Here is a 26316-nt window from a genome sequence, read left to right as displayed (position 1 = left end):
AAGATATGTGCCACTGGGTAAAGGTCTCCAAATTGGCTTATGTCATCTTCGCGGCTGAAAGATGCGGCGTGCAGCGTTTTCTCAGTGTGCTACTCTAGCCTTTAATGTTTTGTAATTATTTCTGATGACACATTCTTGTGGGGGTAAAATCGGTAGCAGCAGGGTGGTACAGTGATTAGGGAGATCGCCTTTCGATCGGGATGCCTGGGCTTACGCCCCTGCAGTAGCATGCATCTGCTTAGCTGATGTGTCCTTGAGCAAGACAGAGGGGCCCTGCTAGTTTTTTCTGTAGCTGATATGACTGCCATCAGACTTTGGAAGATTACCACAAAAAGATCAGACGAGGCAGAGATGTGTGAAATTCACACCAGTAACAGGATGTGATGTACATGTCCGTATAGTCAACTAACACTGACTCACAACTATTGCTACCTTTCTCAGAACAAGCAGCACACTATCTGAGGTTCTGTAAGGATAACATTGAGCTGAACTGTCTGGCAAAGATGTGCCGAGCCAGTCTGGGTCACCGCATTGACTGTGTTTACGACATAATGGTAGTATATATTGATATTTACTATGGTAGTACTCACAGGCAAAATAACTTTCAAAGACAGCTCACAGAGATTAAGACATTTGTCAAGAAGCATAAGTCACATAGTTTGTTGCTCTAAAAGCTTGTATCACTGTCCAGTTGCATGCTGAGAGTTTTTGACCCTGTATGAGTTGAAACATACCACATAATGAAATCCCAATGGTGTGTTACTAGGACTCATATTCTGATAAGAACTGAGTCTGTATTCTTCAGCTGGACCACTGAAATGACCAGATTCATTGATTGATAGGCTGGTTATAGGTTTTAGTAAGTCTTATCAGTTTTGATTGATTGATTATTGAAATCAAATATCTTGTCAAAATAACACAATTGATTTGTTACCGTGCAGAATTAATAAGTTATTTTTGAATTAATTAATGAATTTATAGTTTCTGCGAAACATATATACCCAGCCAATCTGACTTTATTTAGACATCAGACTCTTTTGACTGTTGTCACAAATGGATCCCTCACGGACAGCTGTGTTACTAATGCACTAGTGATTTCCACAGGAAGAAGCAATTATTGACTTGTCCCCATCCAGGGCCACATTGTAGAGTTGATAAGGGCAGTTGATGCCAGCGAACAATGAGTGAATGGACTACAGTCGGAAGCTAGTCTGCTGACTTAACCTTGGCTCTTTTATAGTAAGGCCAATTAATGTCCCAATAAAAACTCACTTTTGATAGATCTGGACCGAAAACCCAATTCTGAAATTGTTTGCGTAGGCTGTTACTTGGCTAGGTCTTTCCTAAGGGGCAAAATAATTGCTTAATAACCTCCAACCATCTTTTAAGTAGCTGAACCCTCCAGGGCAAGCAAAGCGTGGCCATATGATGAGAAACATTCACAGCTGACTGGCACACGTTGCATGAAGCATACAGTAGAATTTAACTCTTAAATCCCAAAAGCTGCTCTGAGTTTATTTGCCCTAATTAATCCACAGGCTGCCTTTAATCAAAGCACTTACACACACATGCATACATCCTTGCCCAAGTTGCAACCTACAATGTTTTCTATGATGTGTTCTGCAATTCTAAAAGGTACAAGTGTAAATATTGAGGAGAAACGAGTGGAAGAAAGATGGGACGAAGAAGGAGAAAGGACTGTGCATTTAATCCCCTTGCAGTGCATTTTAGCTGGGCTAGTCTTAGAGGGGAGGATAAGAGAAAGAGAGGGAGGAGAAAATGACAAGTTGGTGGACTGAGAGAGTCAACTTGGTGTCCTCAATCCAGCTAAATCCCCTATACCCTTATGTCTGCCTCAACGGCTACGCAGACATCACCCAGGGCCGACCATAAAACTAGGCTCACATAGTCTAGCCTCATTTGTTTCTAACCCTGTCCACATTTGGTAAAAATTGATTCCACTTTTTATGCACCCACAGGCTTCCTTTTGCTGAATGAGGACACATTTGTACACTGACGTTGGATCTGCAAGAAAGTTTCAGTATTGCCGCTGTATAATTTCCGTTTTGTTTGCCGGTTTAGATAAATTGACTGAAACTGAGCTGCAAAAAGGCCATCGTCATGGTGGTGTGCTTTTGCCTGCAGCTGTGATTGCAAAGATGGTGGGGGTTTTTCTTCTTTTTGTTTTGCTGCAAATGAACTTGCAGAGTGGTTGCAAGGTCAGTTGCATCCAATTAAACATAGTCCTCTATAAAGACCGTCTTCAATTGTGGAGATGATTGTAGTGTAGTGATTTAACCCCCCCTCCTCCCCCCTTTCTGTGTTTTGTTTCGCGAACTCACATGAGATAAATTAAACTTGTGTTTCACGCAAATTTATTGACCAGATTCCAGGAATTATCTGCAAATGTCATTAAGGCGTAATGAGTCTCCATGCTGAGAAGCTTGATGAACTTCCCTAATTTGAACCCAAAATGCAATCAGAGTTCTTAGTTATTCTTTTCACTGCAACTTCCATAATTCAGGGACATGGCTAACATACAATTAAAAAAAGAAGAGCAACATGAATGCGGAGCTGATTCACACCCTGCTTATGCAAATGAGTTGCCTCTGCATCTGGAAGAGTTGCACCAAAGACGAACTTTGCTGTTATTCAAAATCACAAAAGTGTGATTCTAAAAACTAAGCTCTCGTTAACTTGATATTGACTGTGATTTCTATGTATTTAGGTAAATAATCGTGTGCACTCAGTGCGTTTACATAGCAGAGCTTAATCGAGCTATGCTCAAAATTCGACTTTCTGACTACAGAAATGCGAATAACTGTTCTCCTCCTCCACACTAGTTGGCGATATGTGTCTTTTCAGTGGGTTAATACCACGTTAATACGGCTCGGTTCTGGTTGACCTATTACATCGTATAATAAACAAGAGTCGTTCATGCAGCAGACCGGCATTTTAAACAACAACCAGATGGATAATAGTACATTTTTTTAATCTCTCAGCATTAATTCTGGAGCAGGTAAGATATGCGCCATCCCTCAGATGGTTCTTCTTCTACTGCGACCGGCTTTCTTGGATGTTTTTGTTCCGGGGTCACACGCCAGCGCGGGGGTTGTGGAGCATGCGCACACGCATTATCTGGGTGTCTCAATCGGATTATGAGAACTCCAATTTTAATCGGAGTGACGTGTTTACATGCACTTAAGTTCTCCTGTTATAGTCCGATTAAGGCAATAATTTGTTTTCTACACGTGCATGCAAACGCACTGATTGATGCTAGATCAACATAATGACTTGATAACATTATCTCCACTCGGTCTGCAGCAAGTCTCTCCACTCTTGGCTTGGAGCAGCATTTTTACTGACTTAAGAGCACTTCTTGCCAGGCTTTGCTGTTGTCATACTGGTCAAAGTCACTGCAAACACAATGGTCTTTAAGGCACAGTGTAAGGGCATGAGTGTAGATCCATTTGTAGCATGATTAACCACAACTTCAGCGTGTCCCATTCCCATGTGATGCAGTTGTTGTGTCACATGTTGTTGCCACATTTCGAACATAAACTGTGGTTAGTTTGTTTGTTTGTTTTTTTTGGTCTTTTAAATAATAGTACGCTAAGTTGCGTCACTCCACTCATCCCAGGACACATCTCTCTAAACTCGCTCAAGGTTACGTGGTTGTCTCCCTGCATGAGCTCACCTCACGTTTGATTTCAGCCAAATGTTTACTACATGTCAGACATTCTTACAGTCCCGTGTTTTCCTAATACGTTCTAAAGTAACAGTCCCATAACAGCATTAACTCCAAAATCTAAAGCTTAATGAAAGTCATGGTATTCGTTTTATGTTGAAACAGCCTAAGAAAGGTGGTTGTTAGACACTGTGATCCATTTGGAGGATGTAGTTTGAGTTGCCGTTAAACTGTGTTCAACTAAACACAGATCTGTTTCTTTTATTTTGCGTAGCCCACTGACTCAAGTGGGTTTGTCACCCTGCAGGATTACATTGAAGTTGTTTCACAGTTTTTCCGGGTCTACCAGGTTGATCAACAGTGGACCAATGCTGGAGATTTTTATCTTGATCAATCATTCACACTCGCATAGAAAATTAGGTGCCAATAATTGGTTGTCCAGTAACTCGGGTTCAAAACCACCACGCAAGGAAGCTGTGTGTGTAAATAATCAGAGAAACAATTTTGAATGCAGTCGACCAAAACGTTGCTCAATACCCGACTTTGTCAGAGTTTTGGTTAAGGTGGCTTACAGTTTGATTGGTTGTATATTATACAGTATTTGTTTTTCATTTGTTACTCATACATCACCACGTCGTTTTGAGGATTTGTGCAATAGAAAACACTGTTCTCAACAAACGTGGGCCCCTGTCATAGCAGTGGGAGCAAACATAATTCCCTTTTGATTGATTAACTATGGCAGCGTGCGGAATAGTTAGCCAGTGAACAAGCTTCGCTCTGTGACAGATGCAAGTGTAATACTTCTAAATACCCTGAGCTGTGACATAGTGACATCCATAAAACTATCACTGAAAATGACAACTTTTCCTTGAGGAATGTCTTCGTGTCTCTGCAGACGTCTCTTTGACACATTTCAGCAGCCAGATCAGACGGAGCAGTAGTTTGTTATGAGGTTGTGACTGTAGTTAGCCTGAGAGACAGAACAGTTCCTGGTTCTCGGTCAGCTGTTTCTGTTCATGTCACATCGCAACAATAATGATCTGATTTTTGATCCCCACCACATGAACATAAAAGCAGAGGACTGGCTATTCTACAATGGCTTTAAATTAAAGAGGAGTTTAGATTATTGATAATGTACAGGATTTTAAACCTGATTTAATTTTTCCAATCACAAACATTAAATGTTTTTATGGTTGCAGAGCGCCTGTACCGCCTCCAGAAATCGTCATCTTACGCTGAAATTTCTACTTGATGGGTGGCCCGAACAAGCTTTCACAATTACATGAAATATTTGTGGTTCTTAGAACAGGAAAGGCCGTAAATCTAAACACAGCTCTGTAGTTCTAGCTTAGTTTACCTCAGCAATCAGAGGTTTACATATTAGCTAGTGGTGATTTCCGAAGGCAAGTGTGTGTGGGAACAGAATTTGTGGGATGAGTTTGTGTAAGGTTAATGCCTTTAATGCTAGGACACACCCCTGTGAAGAATTAGTGGGTACTCCGATTACATCTGTAACAATTATTTCAGGCTTTTCATGACTGCTCACTTATCATCTGTTAAGCATTCTGAATATGAAACAAAACACTGAGTGTTTTTGTCCAGCGCATGCTTGGTCTTGGACTGGGAAACTGCAGAGATTCTGCTCTATTATGTCTTGTGGTGATCATGCAGTGTGAAAACATGACCACCCACCTCTGTCTCTGTGTCTGTCTCTGTCTGTGACTCATGGTGCTTATCCTTTTGTCACTGATCTCAGTCTGTGTCCTGTTAACCATTGATCTCCACTGTTTTCCCACGTTTGATCATTTCCTCTATCTGCCTTTCAACGTATTGCCCTCTTTGCACCCAACACACACACACACACAGCCAGACAGACACACACACACATGCAGTACATACACTTAATGTCCACTCTCAAGCACTCAAGTATTTCCTGTCAGACACACGCTCATCTGCAAGTCTGCGCATTTTCTTCCTCCCTTTCTTCTTCACGCACAGCTGATGCTGACACGGCTTCTCGACTCATGCACCATGCAGTGACAAACACACATCCATGATGGACAGACAGAGCGGTGGAGTAGAAAGAGAGAAGGAGTAGAGGAGAAAAGGGGAGCAGACAGAAGAGACAGAAATGTGGCGGTGCAGGACTGCATGGGTGGGTTTTAAAAGATAGAAATACACGATTTGGCAGAAAGAAATGCAGGGACAGAAGAAGGCAAACGTAAATAGGCACAGGCATACAACAGATGAAGTACCATATAATCTTACTTGCAGTATATTGCAGTATTTATACATCAACTTAGAATGGAGTCATATATATGTGTATATATATATATATAACCATTCAAGACTGAAATGTCTGCGGTGTTCACTTTCACCCTGTTTTAACACACGGCGTTATATGAACGTAATAATAATGGGTGTGAGATTTTTGTAGCTGGTAATTGGTTGTCCATGTTTATGTATGTGGCCTACACCACAGTGTAACTATGGCAGCATGAAAAGCCAAGCCACTCGCATGGAAAACAATTTTTATTCAACCGCAGTGTGTCTGCTGAACAATGCCAGGGCCCCCCCATGAACACATCAAACCCACCACCATCCCACTGTGAATGTTCCTTGTGTTGCATGTACAGTGAATATATTTTTTGTATATTTGACTGTGTATATGTTTACGATTTATTTTATTTTGTATTTTTTATACAACAAACCCCAAGGCAAATTCCTTGTATGTGCAAATATATTTGGCAATGAAGTCTTTTCTGATTGTGATGTCCAAAGATCCCAGTGTTTGTGCAGAGGCATCAATCTAGTGCACGACTCAGCCAAGCAGAAATGCCAGAATCTTAGTTTGGGGTTGCGCATGAATAGTATGAATGAACCGTGAGCCAATATTCATATTTGTAAATGTACTGTTGGGTGTTTCGATGACGGAAATTTGAAAGTTTATCCGTTGTCAGTCACAGCCCACTTTCTCACATGGCTTTCCAAGTTACAAGGTCTTTCATCATACACATGAAATCATCAGCATTTCCACAGCTGGAAATCAGACAAGTTGGGACTTAGGTTCTAGTAAAGAGTAGATCATGGATTGAATCCAAGCCCCGCGTGACTTGTGCATGTGTTTTATTGAAGGACTGGTATCTAATGCTTTCATGCGTTTGAGAATGTCCATTGCTAGCACAAAAAAAAACTACTGAAAAGCAAACCATAAAGTCCCTGTAATGACAAAGCAGCCAATACCTTGAAATACTTAAGCCACAGCTAACTGGCCTGTGATCAAAGTATGTAAAATGTTTTTGTCTGTTCTGTTTTGGTTTGTGTCATGTGTAGGCGCTGTGGCTTAGTTGGTTAAAGCGCCTGTCTAGTAAACAGGAGATCCTGGGTTCGAATCCCAGCAGTGCCTTTTAAGATTTCCAGAAGGATTGAAATCTGAAATCATACCAACCTATAAAGGACTCGTTCGTTGCACATCTGTGTGTGAGATGTGATTGGTTCTTGAAGTTAGACTTCATGTCAATAACTGTCAGTGAAGATTCTAACCAGTAAATTAGGCTTCAACGTTGAGCACCTCCCCAGAAATGTAACAATGTGCCACAGCGACCCAGAGGACAAGGGCTGTGACCGATCGGCTTAGTAGTAGCGTGTTTCCGCTTTAATTTCCCAGTTTGGGATTAATAAAGCATCTATGTATTTGCGACTGCTTCTCCATCTCCGCGAGTTTCAGTGGAGATTTGGAGATACAAACATTAGTATGACAAAAGTGAAGCAGGAAGTAGAAACAAAAATTAACGACAGGCAAAAAAGACACAGCACCATCTAGTGCTCAGGTGCTGTTGTTACAGAGTGAGCCAGAGTGACGAGTGCACAACTATGAATGTCTAACACCGGTGGAGAGTCCATGTTTAGGTAGGTAGGTCAACACAGTACAGTAAGTTCGACTTAAATCATTCAGTCCATGGCAATCTGATTTCGGTAGGTAGCAGGTTTTTCTGGAGCCCTTGAGCTGTTCACGTGATCTCAGGGGCTAAAGGTCAAAACACTTGCCCCGTGTGAGGCTCGAACTCACGACCTTCAGATTATGAGACTGACGCGCTGCCTACTGCGCCAACGAGGCCACGAGGTCCAGTTTTCCATGTGTGTTTTCGAGCACAGCCAGGCAGCAGAAGGCCCCGCATCTTTGTGACCAGGGGAGGGTGTGGGTCGTATTTCAGCTGACAAGCATGTTGTGGGGTTAGACATGAAACACATCCTCCTCTTGCAGTAGTTGACATTACTGCAGTTTTGTCTGTGTCTCTCTGTAGAGGATTTTACTCACTCTTATTAAGAATTTCTCATGTCTCTTTTTAGCATTTTAAACCCAGAAATCTAAGGCAGCATATGTTTGGTAAACTGACTGTACGCAACAGCTTGTACACATGACTTGGGAAAGCTTTTGCAAGAATCACGACACTCTTAGTTTGGGCTGTAATTAGTACAGAAACAACTGGCAGTAATTATGCCATACAGTACGTGTTGTCTCACCAGCCAGAGGACAGTGCTGTTTACCGCTTTAAGTCATGTTAACTTAACATCTGGCTAAACAAATTCTGTTTTTGTTATTAGTCTGGATGAGCACATGTTCTTGTTGTGTGGTGTAAGAAAATGGTTTCCTCTTGCGCCAGATAAATTGTATCAGAGCCAAGCATATCACTTTTTAGGTTGCATTCTTCCTAAAGTCCAATATTTATTGTCGTTACTCATCCCAAATGTAGAAGTGGATAATCTATGGTGATTTGACGCAGTATGGCCTCTTCCCGCACAAAGATTTTCCATTTTTATTTTTGGGGCAGGGGCGCTGTGGCTTAGTTGGTTAAAGCGCCTGTCTAGTAAACAGGAGATCCTGGGTTCGAATCCCAGCAGTGCCTTTTCTAAGTGTTGCAATTGTACAACTGAAAGGAGTTTTTGCCATCTTAAAATATAGCTTGAGTTATACCCAAATTATCTTCATCTGCATTTGTGACAGGAACTTAAAAAGCCTTTCGGCTGTTCGCTGTCTTTGTTGTCTGTGTCCCATTTATTCTAAGATACGCTGGAAAAAAGTCCACATAGTGATGTCATCTCCAGTATACACGCTACTATGGTCATTCACCTACACGGACAAGTTATTTATCTGTATCAGTAATCATATACTTGGTTTTGTGTTTTTCATTCTGCACATTCCTGAGCGGTGATAAGAGCTTCTGCCGTCTCTGCTACCAGGATGTTGTGTGACACTGAGGGGGCGAGGGGAAAGTTTGGAAAGGGTCTGCGCTTTTTGTGGGCTCCAGAAATGGATCCGTTCGTTTCAGAGTTGAGCAACGTAGAAACAATGGTAATTCTTTACTTGCATAATACTGTGACCACCGAGCTCACCCCTGGGATGGCTAAGGAGATTGGATGTCATTGCTACATTTTTTTTTTAAGTTGCAGGAATACACTAGTTTTTGAACAGATCAGGTTTTCTTTTTTTTCAGCTTTCTCTTCAAAACATTACAAATATACAGTTTATGACAAGTTATATATAGTACAGAATGTGCACATGCTCTGTATTTGATACTCGTGGTGGCATGCACATATATAAATCTGAAGTTTCTCTTCAGATCCTGTAGAGACACTGGAAACTAATCTGTCTTTCTTCTTTGCAGGAGCTACAGTCTGAAGAAGGGGCAGCTGGAGCGGGACTATGCACAGGTAAGACTGTCTGGACTCAATCAGTGCTTGGTCACATGTTTATGGAACTGATGAGTGTCGTTGGTGTACTGATATATCATTGTCTAATGCAATTGTAATTTAAAATTATTTATTGCGTTATTGTCAAAAGGTCAGTCTGGAGTATGACAACCCCTGTAAAGGTCCACAGGGTTGTTTAAAGTATCTGTCTCGTAATGCAAATCCTTGCTTTGAATTCCAGTAGTGCCTTTTTCACTCTGCATTGGGGCTGTTCATAGTTGCATGCAAATGTCTCGCTGAGATCTATTTCAAGTAGCAACCTGCAGCACTGAAAAATCAGGTCTTCCCTCATGTACCAATAAGCCGAAGGGCCAATTAAGAACATCACCAAAACCAAGTCAAACTGTGCTCCGCTCATGTTCCATCTCTTGGTCTCTTTTGATTTACCATTTACTAGGGATGAGCGATACGTGCTAAAAAAAAATATCATGATAAATTTAAAATTTTGTGGCGATAACAATAAAAAGCCCAATAAAAATATTGTAACACCAATCCATGTTTTTCTCAGTCTGTGACTACATTCTGTGTAGTCACAGATTGAGTGAAATCCGGGGGCATTTGCAGCCAAAGACAAAAATAATTAAATGTTATCAAGATGAAATGAAGAAACAGGGACTATTAAGGTTTCGTTTATTTTAACATATTTATTCGGATTTATTCATATTTAAACTGCTATTTCTGTAATGTCAATAGCAGCGCAACCGGCTTCAGTAATAACTGTTGTTGTAGTCTTCGCGTAATATCTTTTTCTCATTCATAAAACACTAAAATCGGGGACATTTCAGGGAACAGCTTTCGCCGGGGGGACAGGTCATCACTTGGGGATGTCTGTTCACCCTAATTTAAAATGTTTTCTCCTGACGCATTTGCTGGCTCTCGACGTACTCCAGCTTGTGGTTGTACTTCAGGTGGTGGAATAATTTGTTGTGTTGCTATCCTTAGCCATTATCTTTTTTTTTTTGCAAACCTTGCATATGGGACAGGTTTGTTCCACATCCACCTTCTGATTGAAAGACTGAAAGAAAAATTTTGAGTGCATGTACAGCTCCAAGCCACTGTTCACAACATCTCTCCAATCTGTGAAAATGAAAATGGGAGCATACGCTTGATCATGTTACATAGTGAAAAGCGTGATTTAAATGAGATGTGAAAGGCAGTGCGTGTTGTATTTGCAGCAGGCTCAGGTCAAGAGCTTTCTAAAATGAGCCCTTCTCATTTTGTCGTGATTCATTCTTCAGATGAATAAAACTCACACATGTGCCACAGGCCACATTTGGTTTCACTTTCCTATTCCTGTTTAGTTATCCACAGAGGCTTCTTTCTCTATCTGTCCTTTGGAGTTGTTCTCATATTTATGCAATGCTGCATAGTAATTGCGACTCTTCTAAGACAGCAGCAAGGTTTTGCATGTAAATAAGCCCCATCTACTCTTGAATAGATTATGTAGCCGTTTTTAGCGTATAGGCATACTCCTTCTTATCCTTAACACTAGCAATTATACTGGGGAAGTGGTCCTATGTACACTTAGTTTATCCCATTATACATCTTAAACACCTAAGCTTTCAATGTCAGAACTCCCACTACCAAACCAACAGAAGGACTGGTGTTTGTGTTATTTCTTACAGATTATACAAAAAAAGGAATTTACAGTTAATGGTAGTCAAGTGCTAACAGACATATTGAAATAATTGTTAGTTACAGCCCCATTTCATATCCAGGAATTTTCACATTTTTGCTGACGACTCATTCAATTCATGGAAGGAGAGAGTTGCTTTTTTCCCTCACTGCGCTACTGTTGTCTTAAACACGGCGCAACGGCTTCCTTTTCATAAAACCGCTTTCATTCAGAAGACAGCCACTTTGTAGCGTGCTGTTGATTTGTTAGGACAGACAAAACCGATGCGTGTCTCCCAGTCGAAGGCTGCATCAGCATATTTGTGTTCCTAAGTATTAGCTGAGTGGTGTCTAAGTAGAAACCAAGCAGTGCTTGCCGCCAACAGTTTAAAAGACCGCCTGATTTCCATTGTATCTGATGCCGCTCAGCTTAAGCCGCCGTCACACTCACACACGCGTCCGCGCAGACACTGCGAGAAATGCTCTCAGCCGCAAAATCCTTCCGTAGCTTAATGAAAAACATTCTAATACGTAACCCATCCACCTCTTAAGTACACATTAACATACAGATATGTATTCCACACAGATGTCCACTCATATAACCCTTGTGGTTTTTTTTTTTTTCCCCGTCAGCATGCATATGCATATGAGAGGTTGAGTACATGGATGGGAAGAGAGAGAGAGAGAGAAAATAGCTTGTCCGTGTGTTTGGACACGTGTGTCTTCATTTGCATGTGGTTTGAATGATTAAGGGAGAGCTTCCTGTGGTCAGGCCCCCTGGTTTCAGACACTCATTATCTCCCCCCACTCCCGCACTCTGCCTTGTGCTCTCTCCGTCTCTCTCTCACCATTCTCCTGCAGCACTGTCTTCTTCACCTTAGAAATAGAGGTTGCCTAGCAACAACCCCCCTTACTCAGTAGGACAATGGATTTCCTCATAATCGTCGGTGTGTGTGTTTGTATGGGAATGTCTGGGTACATTTTTTTTTTACTATTATAGATGCATGATAAATGGGGGAAATTGTTTTGAGATCTGATAAGGAGCAACTTCTTTGACCCCTATTATCCCGCCTCAATAGATTTTAACACGGCACGTCTGCCCTTGGATCCTGTGTCTGAGGAATATTGAGGCAATAAGCTTTTCCAAGAGAGAAACAATGGGAAGGAGATGGGAATAAACGCACACGAGCATTTGATTAAACAGGGAGAGCTACAGAAATAGGGCAGAGAGGTGATGTAGGAGGACGCCGCAGCGAGAAAGAAAGCGAAGACGCTGCCGTTTGACCTTTGCCCTTTCTCTGTGTCAAACCAGACAGCCCCTCTGTGAAGGAGGCAGCCGCAATTACCAGGCGTCAATCAAAAGCGGCCGTGTTTTCTGTGTGCGAGCGTTCGCATGTGAGCATTGGCTATTTGTCCCATATTCCCCTCCCACCGTCAACATAACTGGAATAGTTTTAGGCTGGGGTCACGCTTCTGGTCTGCACTGCCCAAAAAGGCCTGCCTGCTGTGGCTGCTGCAGCCGTGAGACCCTCTGCGCACCCACTGTTGCATGTAAATCAGCCTTGACATGTTGAGAGATTACACGTTATGTACGTTGTCAAAATAATTTGTAGATTCTGAGTTCTTAGACGCTCAAAAAGCGTTTCTCCCACCATTTCTTCAGATATTCTATGTCACTGTGGCTAATAATATATTTAATCTGCGTTGCACGCATATAGCAATATCCAAGAACAAGGGCGACGAAAGCATCTCATTTATATCCCCATCCACACACACACACACATACACACACACACACACACACTATCTTTAACACAACATGTCAGTGCCGTCTGCTGCAATCCTTTATTATTTTTTTGTCGTCTTCTCTCACTCTTTGTCTTCTCCTCTTCCATTCACCCTCCTCTCACTCAGCCTCGATTTTACCTCAGCTTACTCCGCAGACAAGGAGGCAGAGAGCTTCGGGGGCAGGGGAGTGCGCACGGGAAGATGCGAGCGAGAAGATCAAGTATATTGATTCAGGGGGAAGTTGAGAAAGTGAGGGTGGTTGAAAAGGCAGACACACAAAGGCGGGAGGAAATCAGAGAGACGGGGGATAGACAGCGACTGAGCCACAGACAGGAGATAATAAGTGAGTGGGGAAGCGAGAGTAAACACAAGGCAGAACAACCAAGGTGACTGTCTGCACAGTTGTTTGGCAGCCAGGAGAGCAGTGCTGAATCGAGAAGGAAAAAAAAAAAAAAAAAAAAAGTTGTGAAGGAAATAAAAACTGACAGGAAGTCACATAAATTAACAACAATGTCCCATAGCAACCATTACAATGCGTTTCTGCATTTCTTTCTCTTCACACTTCAGTCAGTTTCTCACAGTTAAGTGTGTCCTAATGTAATCATCAGCTACTGTTGTGTGGTCACAGAAGAGATGCTCTGACAAAAAAAAAAAAAAAAAAATACCGGTGTCTGGCCATTGAGTAACAATTATGTCAACCATATTTTGACCTGTAATTGTAGTGTCACCCATGAAAATTACCACAATGTGTGTTCACTGTATGAACTGCGTGGATACAGTGAACACGCAAACAAAGTCACATATTTACAGTGATAGAGATAAAGACGGGATGTTTAGTTTAGATCGCTAACTGACAAGCTGACATACTTAAAATTCATAACATTCAGCCTGTCGTCCCCCTCTTACTGCTTCTTTGCTGTTAAATCTCTCTCTCCCCCTCTCTCTCTCTGTCACACGCACGCACACACACACACACACACACACACTCACACACACTGGTCTCCTCAGGATATCCTGCTGTCTGGGCACCCTGTTTGCCACTCCGATCACAAAAACAGGATGCATGTGAGTGCTTTTGGGTGTTTTACTGCATGTGTGTGTGTGTGTGCGTGCAACAAAAGGAGCAGTTCCACCTTAGCCAGACCACACACACACACACGCACACCCTCGCAGGAAGGGGTTGCCATAGCAACATGCTGTTCAGGTGGCTGTGAGGTGATGACTGGTGAGAGAGAGAAGGGAGGATGGAGGGATGAGATGTCCCATAGAAAATGAAAAGATGGGAACCGCAGAAAGAGAATAGGGGAAGAAGGAGAGAAATATGTTGAGAAGAAAATCCCGAGAAACGGAGGAGAGGAAGGAAACTGTGTTCAGAAATCCTCTGGCCAGGAGTTGGCCAGCAGCACCTCAATGGATCTGTCACAAACAGTCACTCAGTGTGCTTCTCACCATTCAGTCAATGCCAAGTTCATCTGTCATCACTCAGATAACTGGTCTCTCACCACTTCAAGTTCGGTGCTGCCATAATAAGAAGCTCTGGGCGAAGGAAAATGTGGTGGTCAGCTTCTTTCCTGATGAAGAAGCCACACGGAGATAGCATTTTTTTTATCTTTTTGGCATCACTGAATGAATGAAGGAACGGTACACAGTTTTGTGCATTGACCGGTGGATGATTAACTGTATATGCCCTGTATTAGGACTATAGCAGCGTGCCACCTTCAGTACCTTGATTTGTGTGGAATACGGCCTCATAATGTCAACATTTGTTCCCAATTATGGAGGCTCCCGCTGCAGCACTTGCTGAATAAGCCTGATCATCAATAGTGTGGGAATCCTTTAAACAGCAACCTAATGAGATGCATGCTTTGTGAATAAATAAATAAATAAATAAATAATATAGCTTACCGCAGCAGTACCACAGCAAGCTCCTCAACAGAGAACGTCAGACGACTGTCTGACCTCAAAACAGCGCCAGTACTTGGATTATTGTAGTGATTTTTTTTTTTTTTGTCAGATTCTTGGATGCCCGTCAGTACCAGGAAGTCACTGCTGTGTAATGGTCTGTTTGTTTTTGTCCTGTTTCAAGCAGGAAGTCAAAGAAGGCTCCGAACAGCAGATGCTACATTGGCTAATATGGAAATGCCGCATTTGCATTTCGTAAGAAGTTTGTTTATGTGCACAAGGCCTATAAAAGTAAATGATGTAGATTGATGCCATTAGATGCCATTAACACCACGCTCTAAGTGGGTGTAAGCAAGCAGATAAATAATACAGCTGCATTTCCAATTACAATCAACGCAAGCCATTGAAGTTAAATGATACTCAACGCTATCTATGTTAATTAATGGGAAACAACCTTTCCTAAACAGGTCTACACTGGATAAATCTAAACTTTATTGGTAAATACATTTTCTAGGTAAAAGTTCCAAGATTAAAGGGATGTCTTCGTGCATAAATATCATGTTAAAATATGTCATTATGGGAAAATATTATAATTAAAGTATATTTAGTAAATTAATTGAGATTAATTGAAAAAATAATTGATTGTTCCAGCCCTACATGTCTTTGAAACATAGGTGTCCATTATTTATTCACATGCTGAGCGAAGGGATCTGTATGTACGGGAGGAATGATCAGAACTAGTTGATGCAGCATGTTGTCCAACCACGTCAGCCATTCGTTCGTGACTCTGTTTGACGCACACGTTGATCTTAAATGCAGAGGCGGACCAAATCCAAGAGAAACCTAATGGCTTGTGTTACATTTCTGCTGTTGCATCCATCACTTTTAAGAAAGTGTAGCTATGATTATTGCCTCTGTAGCTGAAGGTTTTATGTTTTTTTCATTATCAGTAAACTCTCGAACTCTTTCAGGAGTTAAATTTATGGAGGTTAATCCGTCAGAGACGTCCTCCTGTCCGCCTGCCAGCTCACAGTGAGTGGCTGTCTTAGCTGTCAGTAAACACCCTCCTTGCGCTGTGCATGTGTGTGGGAAACATTCACAACACACTCACAAAGGGTACATGTTTACACAGCAGGAAGGCAATTAAATCCCTGGGATTTCGTATTGAAAATTTAATGCCGCGTCTCTCCCGCTCTCCTTCGCCCCGTCTCTCACTCTTTTCCTCAAAACTTTCAAACAAGCTTCCTCACAGTCTGAGACTTTCATCAGTCCCGTCCACACCCACTCCACCCTTCCCTCGAGAGTGAACGAGTTAGAGAGAGAGGGCGACCGCTCTCACAGCAAATGCGTCTCATTCGTACAGCGCACTTTCTGAACCCTGAGTTTTCTTTTTTGAGTGTGCGTTTGTGTAAATTAATTTCGTAGGCGCTTAACGGATCTCGGTGTAGATTCTGTAAAGGGTATCGGCTGACCATTTCCTGAGGTAACGCATGCAATTAGTCAAAAATGGTTCAAATGCATCACCCCTGTTTCCTGCAAACTATTTCTCAACCTTCAGGAGACGTCAGTGAATTCTGACAATGATTTTCTTTGGGGAAAAGTGCTGATGTTGGGTCTTGGCATAATAAAGACTAATGAAGTCCTATAGACCACAGACATCGAAAGAAATGTTTCAAACTTTTAATTACTTATTGTATTTTCAGTGATTTATGCGAAAAAATGCCCAGGCTGTATTGTAGTTTATTTTCTTACATTTTGCTTGTATTTGTGTATTTTAGTACTGTAGTCATCACTGTGTAACAGGAACAGCACCAGTTGCCTTTTGCAAATGAATCCTTAAAGCTTAACAAACGCTAAAAACTAATGCATATTCCTTTTTTTGTGAACCTGGACCCAGTTGGCTCATGATTCACTCTAATAGGAGCATTAGAGAGTTAATGGGGAGTTTTTCTTTATATGAAAAAGACTGGTTCTCCCAGTCTCATGGAGGTGGATGCCACGGGTCACTAGACCGCAGCCTCCCTCAGGACACATGGCTGTTTGTAAACTGGAGGGAAGCTAATTTTAAGTCCAGAGAACTAGATTAGGTACTGGTAGATGTTTTTTGATGCCCTCAGCCATCATCTGTGAAACGTGACAAAGAAAAGATAAGAGATAACGATAGATATTTAGTGAAATATGTGTAATGAGAGAGAGGCAGCCATGGAAATTTGAAGACAAAGGCGGCTCAGTAGCTTGATATTAGAGTGACGGAGAGTTGAGATAGTGGGTGAGGATATGAGGAAATCAATGAGGCTTGGATTAGGGGGATGAGGGGAGCGATATTATTACGTTTGGAAATAGGCCTTTGAGAGTTGTAATACGAGAGACGGAGCGAACAACGGAGAGTGTGGAGAGCTGATAATTAGGGGAAAGCGGAGGAGATTTGTAAACAGAACTGAGACCAGATTTAAATGCAGATCTGGCAGCGTCATGTAATAGATGAAGGGGAGAATGTGGCCTTGGGGAATGGTGCATCACTTTGTCCCCTTATCTTCATTTGCCCTAAACGAGCGGTTGTAGTTGTTGTTCTGGTTCGGTAACAGCTGTTTTATTAATGAGGATTTGCTCTCCTGCTCACCCCTTCACAGATAGACAAATATAGGGACACAAGGGCAGAGTTTCTGTGAATCGTCGCCGCTGACACAGTGACCCAGTCTGGAGGATGTAGGTTACCCGTTCCTGCAGCCCTTGGGTTTCTGCTTGTACACAGGAGCTGACTGGGGATTCACTGTTGCTGACACAGAGCTATTCCACTGTAGTGTTTACTGAGTGTACAGAAATATAAACGAAAATAGAACTTGTCAGGACTTTAAGCTTGAATGAAATGCGTAGCCGAACCGTTCCCACTCAAATGACTAACGTGGGAAAGCGTACAAGTTAAATCTTGATGTCTCCACTAAAGTGTTTCCTCTTAACACCCAAACTGAATTGTGAAATATCCACAGAATATGAAGTAAAATCTCTCATCTCCACCTTAGCAAATGTACTTCTTTCATCTAAAATAGTACAATCATTTCTCTCTGAGCACAAACAAGCTGCGTCAGAGTCGGTCTTGGGATACTCTGCCATACGTCAGGCTTGATCCAATTGTAAATTCCACTGTTTTTTAAATCTAATAGCAGTGGGGTTTTTTTCAGATACCATCAAAAGGCATCTTCTCCGGGGATTTAAAAGTATTTCACTTATCAGAACACAAGAGATGGTCGGCCTTTGAATAATCTCACGCTCTCATTTCTCGCGCTTTCAGGCCCTGCAGAAGTTAGCGAGTCAGTACCTGAAGAGAGACTGGCCTGGAATCAACCCTGATGACCAGAGAACAGACTATAGGTAGGTTTGTGTGTGCACCAAGTGTAAATGCATCAATACGTTCTGCAAAGTTATGATCTAAAACTACTTTTGCTGACTACTTTTGAGTTCTTGAATCATTTGTGCTTGCACAGTCAGCTGCACCAATAAGATGAAAGGTGAGTCTATGCAGCATAATATGGTCTAAAGCAGAGAGATGAGTCATTATTTGCTGGAATAAAGGCACAGGAATGTAAAACTTCAAGTCTTATTTGTGACAGTCAGAAATAAAGGCAGTCCACAGTTTTACTGGAAGCAGCTTCGTGATTATTGGCTCCAGCAACAACTGCAACTCTATGCAAATCCCCTATAATACATACAGTTTCTAGCACCAATCATTAGTTGTGAAGGCAATTACAAAATCCAGCCACTCTACAGGTGAAATTTATAGCTTTTCAATTCTTACTAATTGCAGAAATCACCTTGCCTTGTATTATGCATGCCTTTTCTCTCCAACTAGGAATGTGTATGCAGTGTGGAGGTCGTACTTAGAGGGTACGGTGCAGGTGAGCCAGTCCAGGCTCAACGTATGTGACAACTATAAGAGCCAAGTGTCGGAGCCCGCTAAGACCGTTAGACTCTATAAGGAGCAGCAGCTCAAAAAGGTAAATGGATGTGCAAACAGCGCAAGTTAGTCATATTTTCCTTAAGCAGTTTCTGTTCTCTACCTTTTCTGTGCAGCGTGTTTCCATGTAGTAACGCCGAGTTACTCACGTTGCCCTTTCTGCTCCTTTTCCCCTTCACTTCACAGACCATAGATACGTTAAGTGGCATTCAGGCAGAGCTGCAGGAGTCAGTGAAGGAGCTGGCCAAAGCCAAGAAAAAATACTACGACTGTGAGCAGGTTGCCCACGCTGTGCGAGAGAAGGCAGACATAGAGGCCAAGTAAGTTGCGTGTGCTGGATGTGGCGTATGTAAATATCTAAATATAAAAAAGGCAATGGCTGAACACATGGCAACCATTGGTGGTTTTTCTGACAGAGAGAATGTTCGTGTGTGTATGAGAGAGACGTGGAATAAGAACGGAGAAGGATCCTCGTTAAGGCTAAAAGAAGGAATCAGTCACACATGTACAATGGTGTCAAAGTGTTAATGAGCAAGTTAGACCAAGAATATACAGATGAAGAGGCCAAAACACCACAAGTGTAAAAGCAGACTTAGTTTGGTCAAAGCTAAACTGCGGAACATTTGTCTCCCATTGCCGGCGGTGAGAATAATTATACAACTACGGCCGAGGCCTGTGTGTGACGTATGCGTGCAGTTTTTTCCCATCGCTTCTTTCAGCACTCTCCATTGAGAAAAAGCCACGCCAGTGGTAGTCCGCGTTTGTCCTCACTGCCTATAGCTTTCTTGTTCAGACTGTAAATCTTTCCACCGAATGTCTTTTTCTCAGAAACATTTCTTGGGACGCTTTTGAGATTCGTTTTCCTTCTCACCATCCGCCAAAGGTGGTGAATTCACCGAGTTCACACAGTCGCATCCATAACTTGTATGTCGCAGCTCCACCATTTATCACACTCCCCCTCTGTCGCTGCGGTTTCTGCCTTGTTCAGCTCTGGCAGAAGTCAAAAGTCATCGCTTGTTGTAAAGTAGGTCGCTACCACTGCCATAGTACAGGAATAGTACACTAGAACTAACCTGGACGCCAGATTTAACGCTACCTTTCAAAATACAGAGAGATTTGGCAGGCGGTTAGTTTAATTAAAACCGTGTGAACTTCTTTAGCAACCAGCTAACCAATTCCATCATATTTGAAGCAGATTTAGAAGGTTTAGATCGATTGAAATAGACATTTCTTCTTGTGACATATGTCTTTGACTTTTTCTCAACAGACAGCTAACAGAGTTGTGGAGCTTCTGCCACAAGGGTTCAGCAACGAATCCTTGCAGTCTCACAATTAGTTTCAGAGTTGGATGCGGCGCTGATGAGCGCTGTTTTCCCTGCCTCCCTAGGTAGCAGTAGCTATGGTGACATTTTCACTCCATTGAATTCTCAGCTCTGGTTAGCGCTGACATCGATCGGCCAGTCAACTCTTTTCAGTTCTCTCTCACTCAGTCGAAAGTCAGAGCCACAGAAATGGCTGCGTCGCCTCTGCTCCACTGTGATACAGTGTACATGCGCTTCTGTGTGTGTGGGTGTGTCTGTGTGTGTGTGTGTGTGTGTGTTTCAGGAGAGAAAAAAAGGCGAGACATTAGTCATTGTCAGGCACAAGGAATACACAAGAATAAATTGGTGTGAATGCGCAAAGATGCGACACGCGTTATATTTTTAACGGCGCTCGCTGCCGTGTAAAGCAGGCCAACAAGAGTAGAAACGCATAAAGGCAAGTGGGAGACATTATCACGCTTCTAAAGCATTTTGCATCTGTATGTGTGGTAGTTAAGAGGCTTGTTTTCATGAGCACAACCAGAGTAGAATAAAAAGTAAGACTAGTTAGGCAGGCACACACATGCCTTCGTGCACACATGCTCATGCTATCGTCTTTCAGACGTCACCGCTGGTATAAATCATAATGGCTGGATCAGGCTGAGGTTTTATTGCTGTCAAGCCACGGTCTGCTCAGGCCAGGGTCAATTTATAGTGACTGGTCTGAATCAGTGCTTAGAGATCAGAGCTATGGCGCGGTAGAAAATGCTTGCATCTTTTTTTTTTCACAGAGAGGTGTGAGGGGGGAAAAGAGGCAATGAATGAATAACCCAAGCTTAGATGACTTCACATTAAAATTAAATATTCATGCATTATTCATGAAGCTTTCCTCCTTTGATTGCTCTTTTTTTCAGGTCGAAACTGGGTCTTTTTCAGTCAAGAATTAGTTTACAGAAAGCCAGCGTGAAGGTAAGAGGGCCTCACTCTCAAAAGCACACACTACTTTCCCTGCTTAAGTCACAGGTTTAAAAAAAAAGGCATGATGGAACATTTTGTTTCACTGCATTTGTCATAAACAAAGAAGGAGATTCATGTTCTCCACCTTAAGCCCAAAGCTCCAATCTGTAACTCTATACGTCTCTTTTCGTTTCAGTTGAAAGCTAAGAGAAGCGACTGTAACTCCAAGGCGACGCAGGCCAGGAATGACTACCTGCTAACGCTAGCTGCTGCCAACGCTCACCATGACCGCTACTACCACACAGATCTACTGCACTGCATACAGGTACTTGCCAGAAACGCTGGAGAAGGTGGAGGAGAGAATCCACAAATGGGTTTTCATCAGGGCTTCGCTTCATAAAATGGAAGCGGAAGACCGACTTCAGAATCTCGCTCAGATAACAGCCAGCGGCGTTTCTTTTCAGGATTCGGGCGACATTTTCCGTTTCTGAAAGCTGAATTGGGTTGCTTTGAATTAAAAAAAAAGAAACAAAAGTCTTCCCGAGTGCCTTTCATGAGCGCACAAAGTGAGACGCCCATTCGGCGTCAGTGAAAGAGTTGGATGGGAAATATTACACATGAAAAAGTAATGATTTCACAGTTTTGAGTTTTCAAAAAGAGTTTTTGGCGTTCTGTGGATTTATGATTTAAAAGCGGCTTATTTGAAGGAACATCCCCAAAATGAGGCAGCGTGATGCCCGCCCTTACCAAATGGCTGGTAGACAGGGAATCCCACAGGGTGAATAAAATATAAGCCTGGAGACTTATCAGTAGTGTTAGGGAAATGTTTAATCCAAAGCCTTTTGCGAAAAGAAGACGGAGGATGCGCAGTCAAATATTGATTCTAATTTTAAGACTTTTAGTCTAGTTAACCTGTTCATCTGTGATACTGGTGATTTGTGAGTGCACCCTTAATCTGGTAGTAATCTTTTCACTGTAATTACATTCATGTACACACTTAGACTCACAGACATTTAAATACACAAAATGACAGGTCTGCATTCAGACAGACACACACCAACTACTCTGTTGTGAATGAGATCATCATTTTAAATACTGTGCAAACAGTTTCACCCAATGTATCACACGTTCACACAGATGTGACGGATATGTGGTTTCTCTTCTTTATCCCAGCACCCTTTAACACACACACACACACACACACACACACACAAAAGACATACACATTTGTTTTGTCTTTTTTTCCCCCCCTTGTGCAGTTTCTCCTTCTCTATTTTCCTTCTTCCATGTGCTTGTTTATCCCTCGGTCTCACATACTCTGCCCTAGGCGCGCATGAGCATATATACTATGAGGCCATTCTGAATAATAGATCCGCGGCTCCTTGTGACAGAAGGACGGGACTGCGGGGAAATATGCACATACACAAATGCGCGCATGCAAACACACAAGGGGAGCGAGGGACACTGCTGGAGGGAAGCAAGCTGCTCTGCCTCGCTCTCTCCCTCTTGTGCAGTTTTATTTGCGGTGCTCACAGGTCTTCACCTGAAAATGTGATACATCACTCCCAAACACGGGCGGCGAAACCCACAGAAAGCCTGCATTGTATTTACAGCGAATAGTTGTGCGGCAGACAGCGTAAATGCTTTTTTGAGCTTCTTCATTCATCACTATTTTCTTACACCGTCTTGGTTTTCTACAGTAATTGTAGAATTAATGGTGCTGTCACCGCGGTGCATTGCTGCGGACATTATTCTTTGGACATGGCGATGCGAGGACGTTTCGGGGTAGTAGTTGAAGCCGGGGTGCACGGCACTAAATTTCACTGTTCAGAAATCTTAAGGACAGCTAATTCCACGGCAGTGAAAATCCATCATCTCCCCTTAGCTAGATCAAGCCAGGACATCTGTCATTAATGTTTAAGTGGACAGAATGGGATGATGAACTACGCGTGGAAGTGATGACTGAAGGATAATAGAACAGTGTTCTGGAGATGATGGATGCAGGACCTGGAAATTGATTACTTGTTTAGATCTAAACCTCTCTTCATAAATACTGACTATACTCAGACCTGAAGTGGGCTGCAGCAGTAACTTGTATCATACACTTGAGCGCTACTGTCCTTGCCAGTGCGACGGTTGTAGTGAAAGGACAGGAGGAGCAGGCTGCTCCACGTCTCCCCCTGCTGTTGACAGACGATGCCATTCTTGCTCTCCACAGCCCAAGTCTCCTGCTAGACACACAGTCACTTATACCTCCGCCGCTGCTCCATCTGGTTGACGCTGTGCGTATTGTTCACACGGATGAAGTCATTCAACTCAAAAAGACACACAAAAAAAAAAAACACACACACACACACACACCTACTGGCCATGGTACCGGGACGGGACTTTTTCTGGAAGCTGACTCACTTCATTTCAATACTACCCTAAATGGATGAAAAGAGGAGGGGAGGAAGAGAATAAAAGGGGAGGAGGAAATGACTAGAATGATGAGGGAACATTTAGAGAGAAGTCAGCCAGCAGCCCACCCTTAATGACATAATGTCCTTGTCAATATCCCATTGTTTAGCAAATAAAAAAATAAATAAATAAAAAAAAGAGCCGGAGGTGTTAGTTAGTGGGAGGCTGTGGACTCTATAGTGTAGCGCAGGTTACTGAGTGTGAGCTTTGGTGAAGCACTTTGGCCAGAGGAGTGTATGCGTGTCTGAATATTTGAGAGTTGTGTGTGTGTGTGTGTGTGTGTGTGTGTGTGTTTCTTTCTGCGGTCTCTCTGTGTTTTGTTGAATCGGAATCTGAACCCCTTCACCTTCCCCTGCAGCTGTGAGAACGCCATCCAAAGAACACTTCACACACACACACACACACACACACACACACACACACACACACAATGTCTCTACACATTTTTTCAATCTGTCTCTTTTTTTTGCTCCTTTTTGCTCTCACTCAGTAATACCTTTTATACCTTTTCAAATGTGCCCTCTTCCTCCCCAGTTCCCTCCCTCCCTCCCTCCGTCCCTCCCTTTCTCTCTGTCTGATTTGTCTGTTTGGCAATGCATTCCTACAGTTTGGCAGCACTACCCCGGCTCCCCATATAAAGGCTGTTTGTTTGATTCATACCTCATTAAAACATCTTTATGTAGGTGTATTAGATGCTCCAGTGATAAGAGATGAAAACATCTGCCCGGTTTCTGCCCTTCCCCTTGACTTTCTGCCACCTCATTCCTTCGCTCTCATTGTTTGCCTCAACATATTTCTTTTCGCACATTTCCTTTCTAGCGCTCTCACTTAAGTGTTATTCATAAAATCTCCGTTGCGTTTTAACAGGACCAGGAAACACTCTGGACTAGAATGTATGTGTTCGTGTGAAACAAAAGTTAACTTTCTTATACAGTGATCCTCAGTTCTTAAGCACTTTTTACGTATTTTATGATATATACTCACTTGCCAGTTCATTAAAAATTGTTTGATCATTTTGGAGAAGCTAGTTTGTGGTGCTGTTAAACCGAACTGAATTAAAATCGTGTTTCTGTTATTTAGCCTAGCACGCTGACTGAAATGAAGTTGTCAAAATAATAGTACAAACAATAATGGAAACATGCGTACAACTCAATTTAATTCAATGGCGCTATAAACCGCAGCCTCCAGAGTGAAAACACATTTGAGTCAACTCCTCTCTCAGTTATGTTGAACAAATGCTGAACACCACAGCCTTCACGAGGCTAAGATTTTGAGCAGCATTGTTATATTTGAATACATTTGTTTTTGCTAGTGCACCTAATGAACCGGCGAGTGAGTATAGGTACTGTTTATCATACAATAAAAAAAAAAAGAAGTCACCTTATTGTGGCGAATAGTAAAGATCTGATAATTATATGTATATTATAGCGTTATGCCAATACTTTACCCCTTCCCACGCTCTTTTACTTTAACTGGTTTAGAGCACACATGGTATTACAGAGCAAGTTGACCCGGCCCAACAAGTGCAATAAATATAAGAGTGTGGGAGCTGTCAGTCAGCTTCAGCTTCTACATAAACATAAAAAATATGTTTTCACTTAAGGCATCTTGTCAATCTCATCTAAAGTGAGTGTGGGCATGTACAGGCTGAAAAAGACAGACAGTTAAGAAAGTTACGGCTGCCTCAGGCGTTGTGACATCCAAGAGATGTGTTTTTTGTTTGTTTGTCTGTTTTTAACTAACCCAATTTGTAAGTAGCCTAATAGCATCTTTGTCTAAGTCATATTTGAACGTTTTCACAAAACTACAAAAAACACAATTTTTAGCAGGGACATTGGTATTTCTATTGATGTTTTAAAGAAATGACAATTGTGCTGTTAGGCCAACCATATGTCACAGACTTCATTCAAAGCCTTTTTGAAGCAGATCTTGAAAAAATGTGAGTCTCCAACTGCTGTTTCTATTCCTAAAATACATTCACTACTGTTTAAACACGAAATATGTTCAGAATTTGCCAACTGCAAAGTTAACTTGACTTAATGCACAACTGAACATGACGTGTTCCTCCAGGCTCAAAGACCAAAAGTTACAGGAAGGACACAGGCCTAAAAATCTTAGGTTAAATAATTGCTCAAAGTCTTCTCCATTCACTGTGTTTGTTCGCCTCCTCTTTAACCCTCTTCTTCTCCTCTGTCTGCGTCTGATTCCCTCCTCCTCTCTACTTCATCATCGAGGATTATGGATTTACATTGATTTAACCCTTTTCGTCACCGTAAACCCCTGGCTCATCTCTGTGTCTGTCCTCCAGGCCTTGGACGGCAGAATCTACGAGCATGTGAAAGACTACCTGGTCGCTCTGTGTCGCACTGAGCTAGAGGCCTCGCAAGCTACACACAACACCTTCCAGTTCCTTTTGGACAAATCCACCAGGGTGAGTGGGATGTGGTGAGGGGCGGTCTGCGCTCATTTATAAGTTTGTTGTTGCTTAGTTGGAGAGAAGTTTTGGTCTGAGGAGACATAAATCCCACCAGCAAATCTAATCACACACCTTGGTTTGCAGTTAATGTGGGACATATACAGGATAACTGTACATTTTGGGCTCATTTGTTATTACTACACACAAACACAAGTGTAGAAACCCAGCTTACAGTAAACGATGTGACAAGTGTATATCTGTGTATCAGTGTTTGCAGTATTCGTGTGTCCTCCTGAAGACTCCAATTTGTTCAAAGGCAAAATAACAATTCTGCAACCAAAACAACACACCTTGATTTCTATTCGTCATCCCATTGTGTGGTGTTGTAGCCTTGCAGGATTCTTAATACGCCATCATCACAAAAACAGGTCTCAGGTTCAGCTAAAGCTACCAGCTTTAGTTGGTGCTTTTTCTTGACTCTGCCTGC

At 42.3% G+C, this 26316-nt stretch overlaps 1 protein-coding gene and 3 non-coding genes across 5 annotated transcripts in view; 3 read left to right on the top strand and 1 right to left on the bottom strand.

The window, feature by feature from the left end:
- The window catches only part of LOC125013218 (F-BAR and double SH3 domains protein 2-like), a 55756-nt gene that overhangs the window by 5669 nt on the left and 23771 nt on the right, over window positions 1–26316 (top strand). For both annotated transcript variants that reach the window (XM_047593678.1, XM_047593679.1), the window contains exons 3-9: window positions 9355–9400; window positions 18033–18112; window positions 18591–18735; window positions 18882–19015; window positions 20911–20965; window positions 21150–21278; window positions 25722–25844. In XM_047593678.1, the coding sequence (XP_047449634.1) occupies window positions 9355–9400; window positions 18033–18112; window positions 18591–18735; window positions 18882–19015; window positions 20911–20965; window positions 21150–21278; window positions 25722–25844 (712 nt within the window). The remainder of the gene's footprint in view (window positions 1–9354; window positions 9401–18032; window positions 18113–18590; window positions 18736–18881; window positions 19016–20910; window positions 20966–21149; window positions 21279–25721; window positions 25845–26316) is intronic.
- On the top strand, window positions 7021–7094 carry trnat-agu. The gene has a single exon. It is a non-coding gene; the product is annotated as a tRNA-Thr (tRNA).
- trnam-cau lies at window positions 7733–7805 on the bottom strand. The gene has a single exon. It is a non-coding gene; the product is annotated as a tRNA-Met (tRNA).
- trnat-agu lies at window positions 8522–8595 on the top strand. The gene has a single exon. It is a non-coding gene; the product is annotated as a tRNA-Thr (tRNA).

The sequence above is a fragment of the Mugil cephalus genome, chromosome 9 (assembly GCF_022458985.1).
Source record: "Mugil cephalus isolate CIBA_MC_2020 chromosome 9, CIBA_Mcephalus_1.1, whole genome shotgun sequence".
Lineage (NCBI taxonomy): Eukaryota > Metazoa > Chordata > Actinopteri > Mugiliformes > Mugilidae > Mugil > Mugil cephalus.
This window is presented reverse-complemented; position numbering and strand designations above follow the sequence as displayed.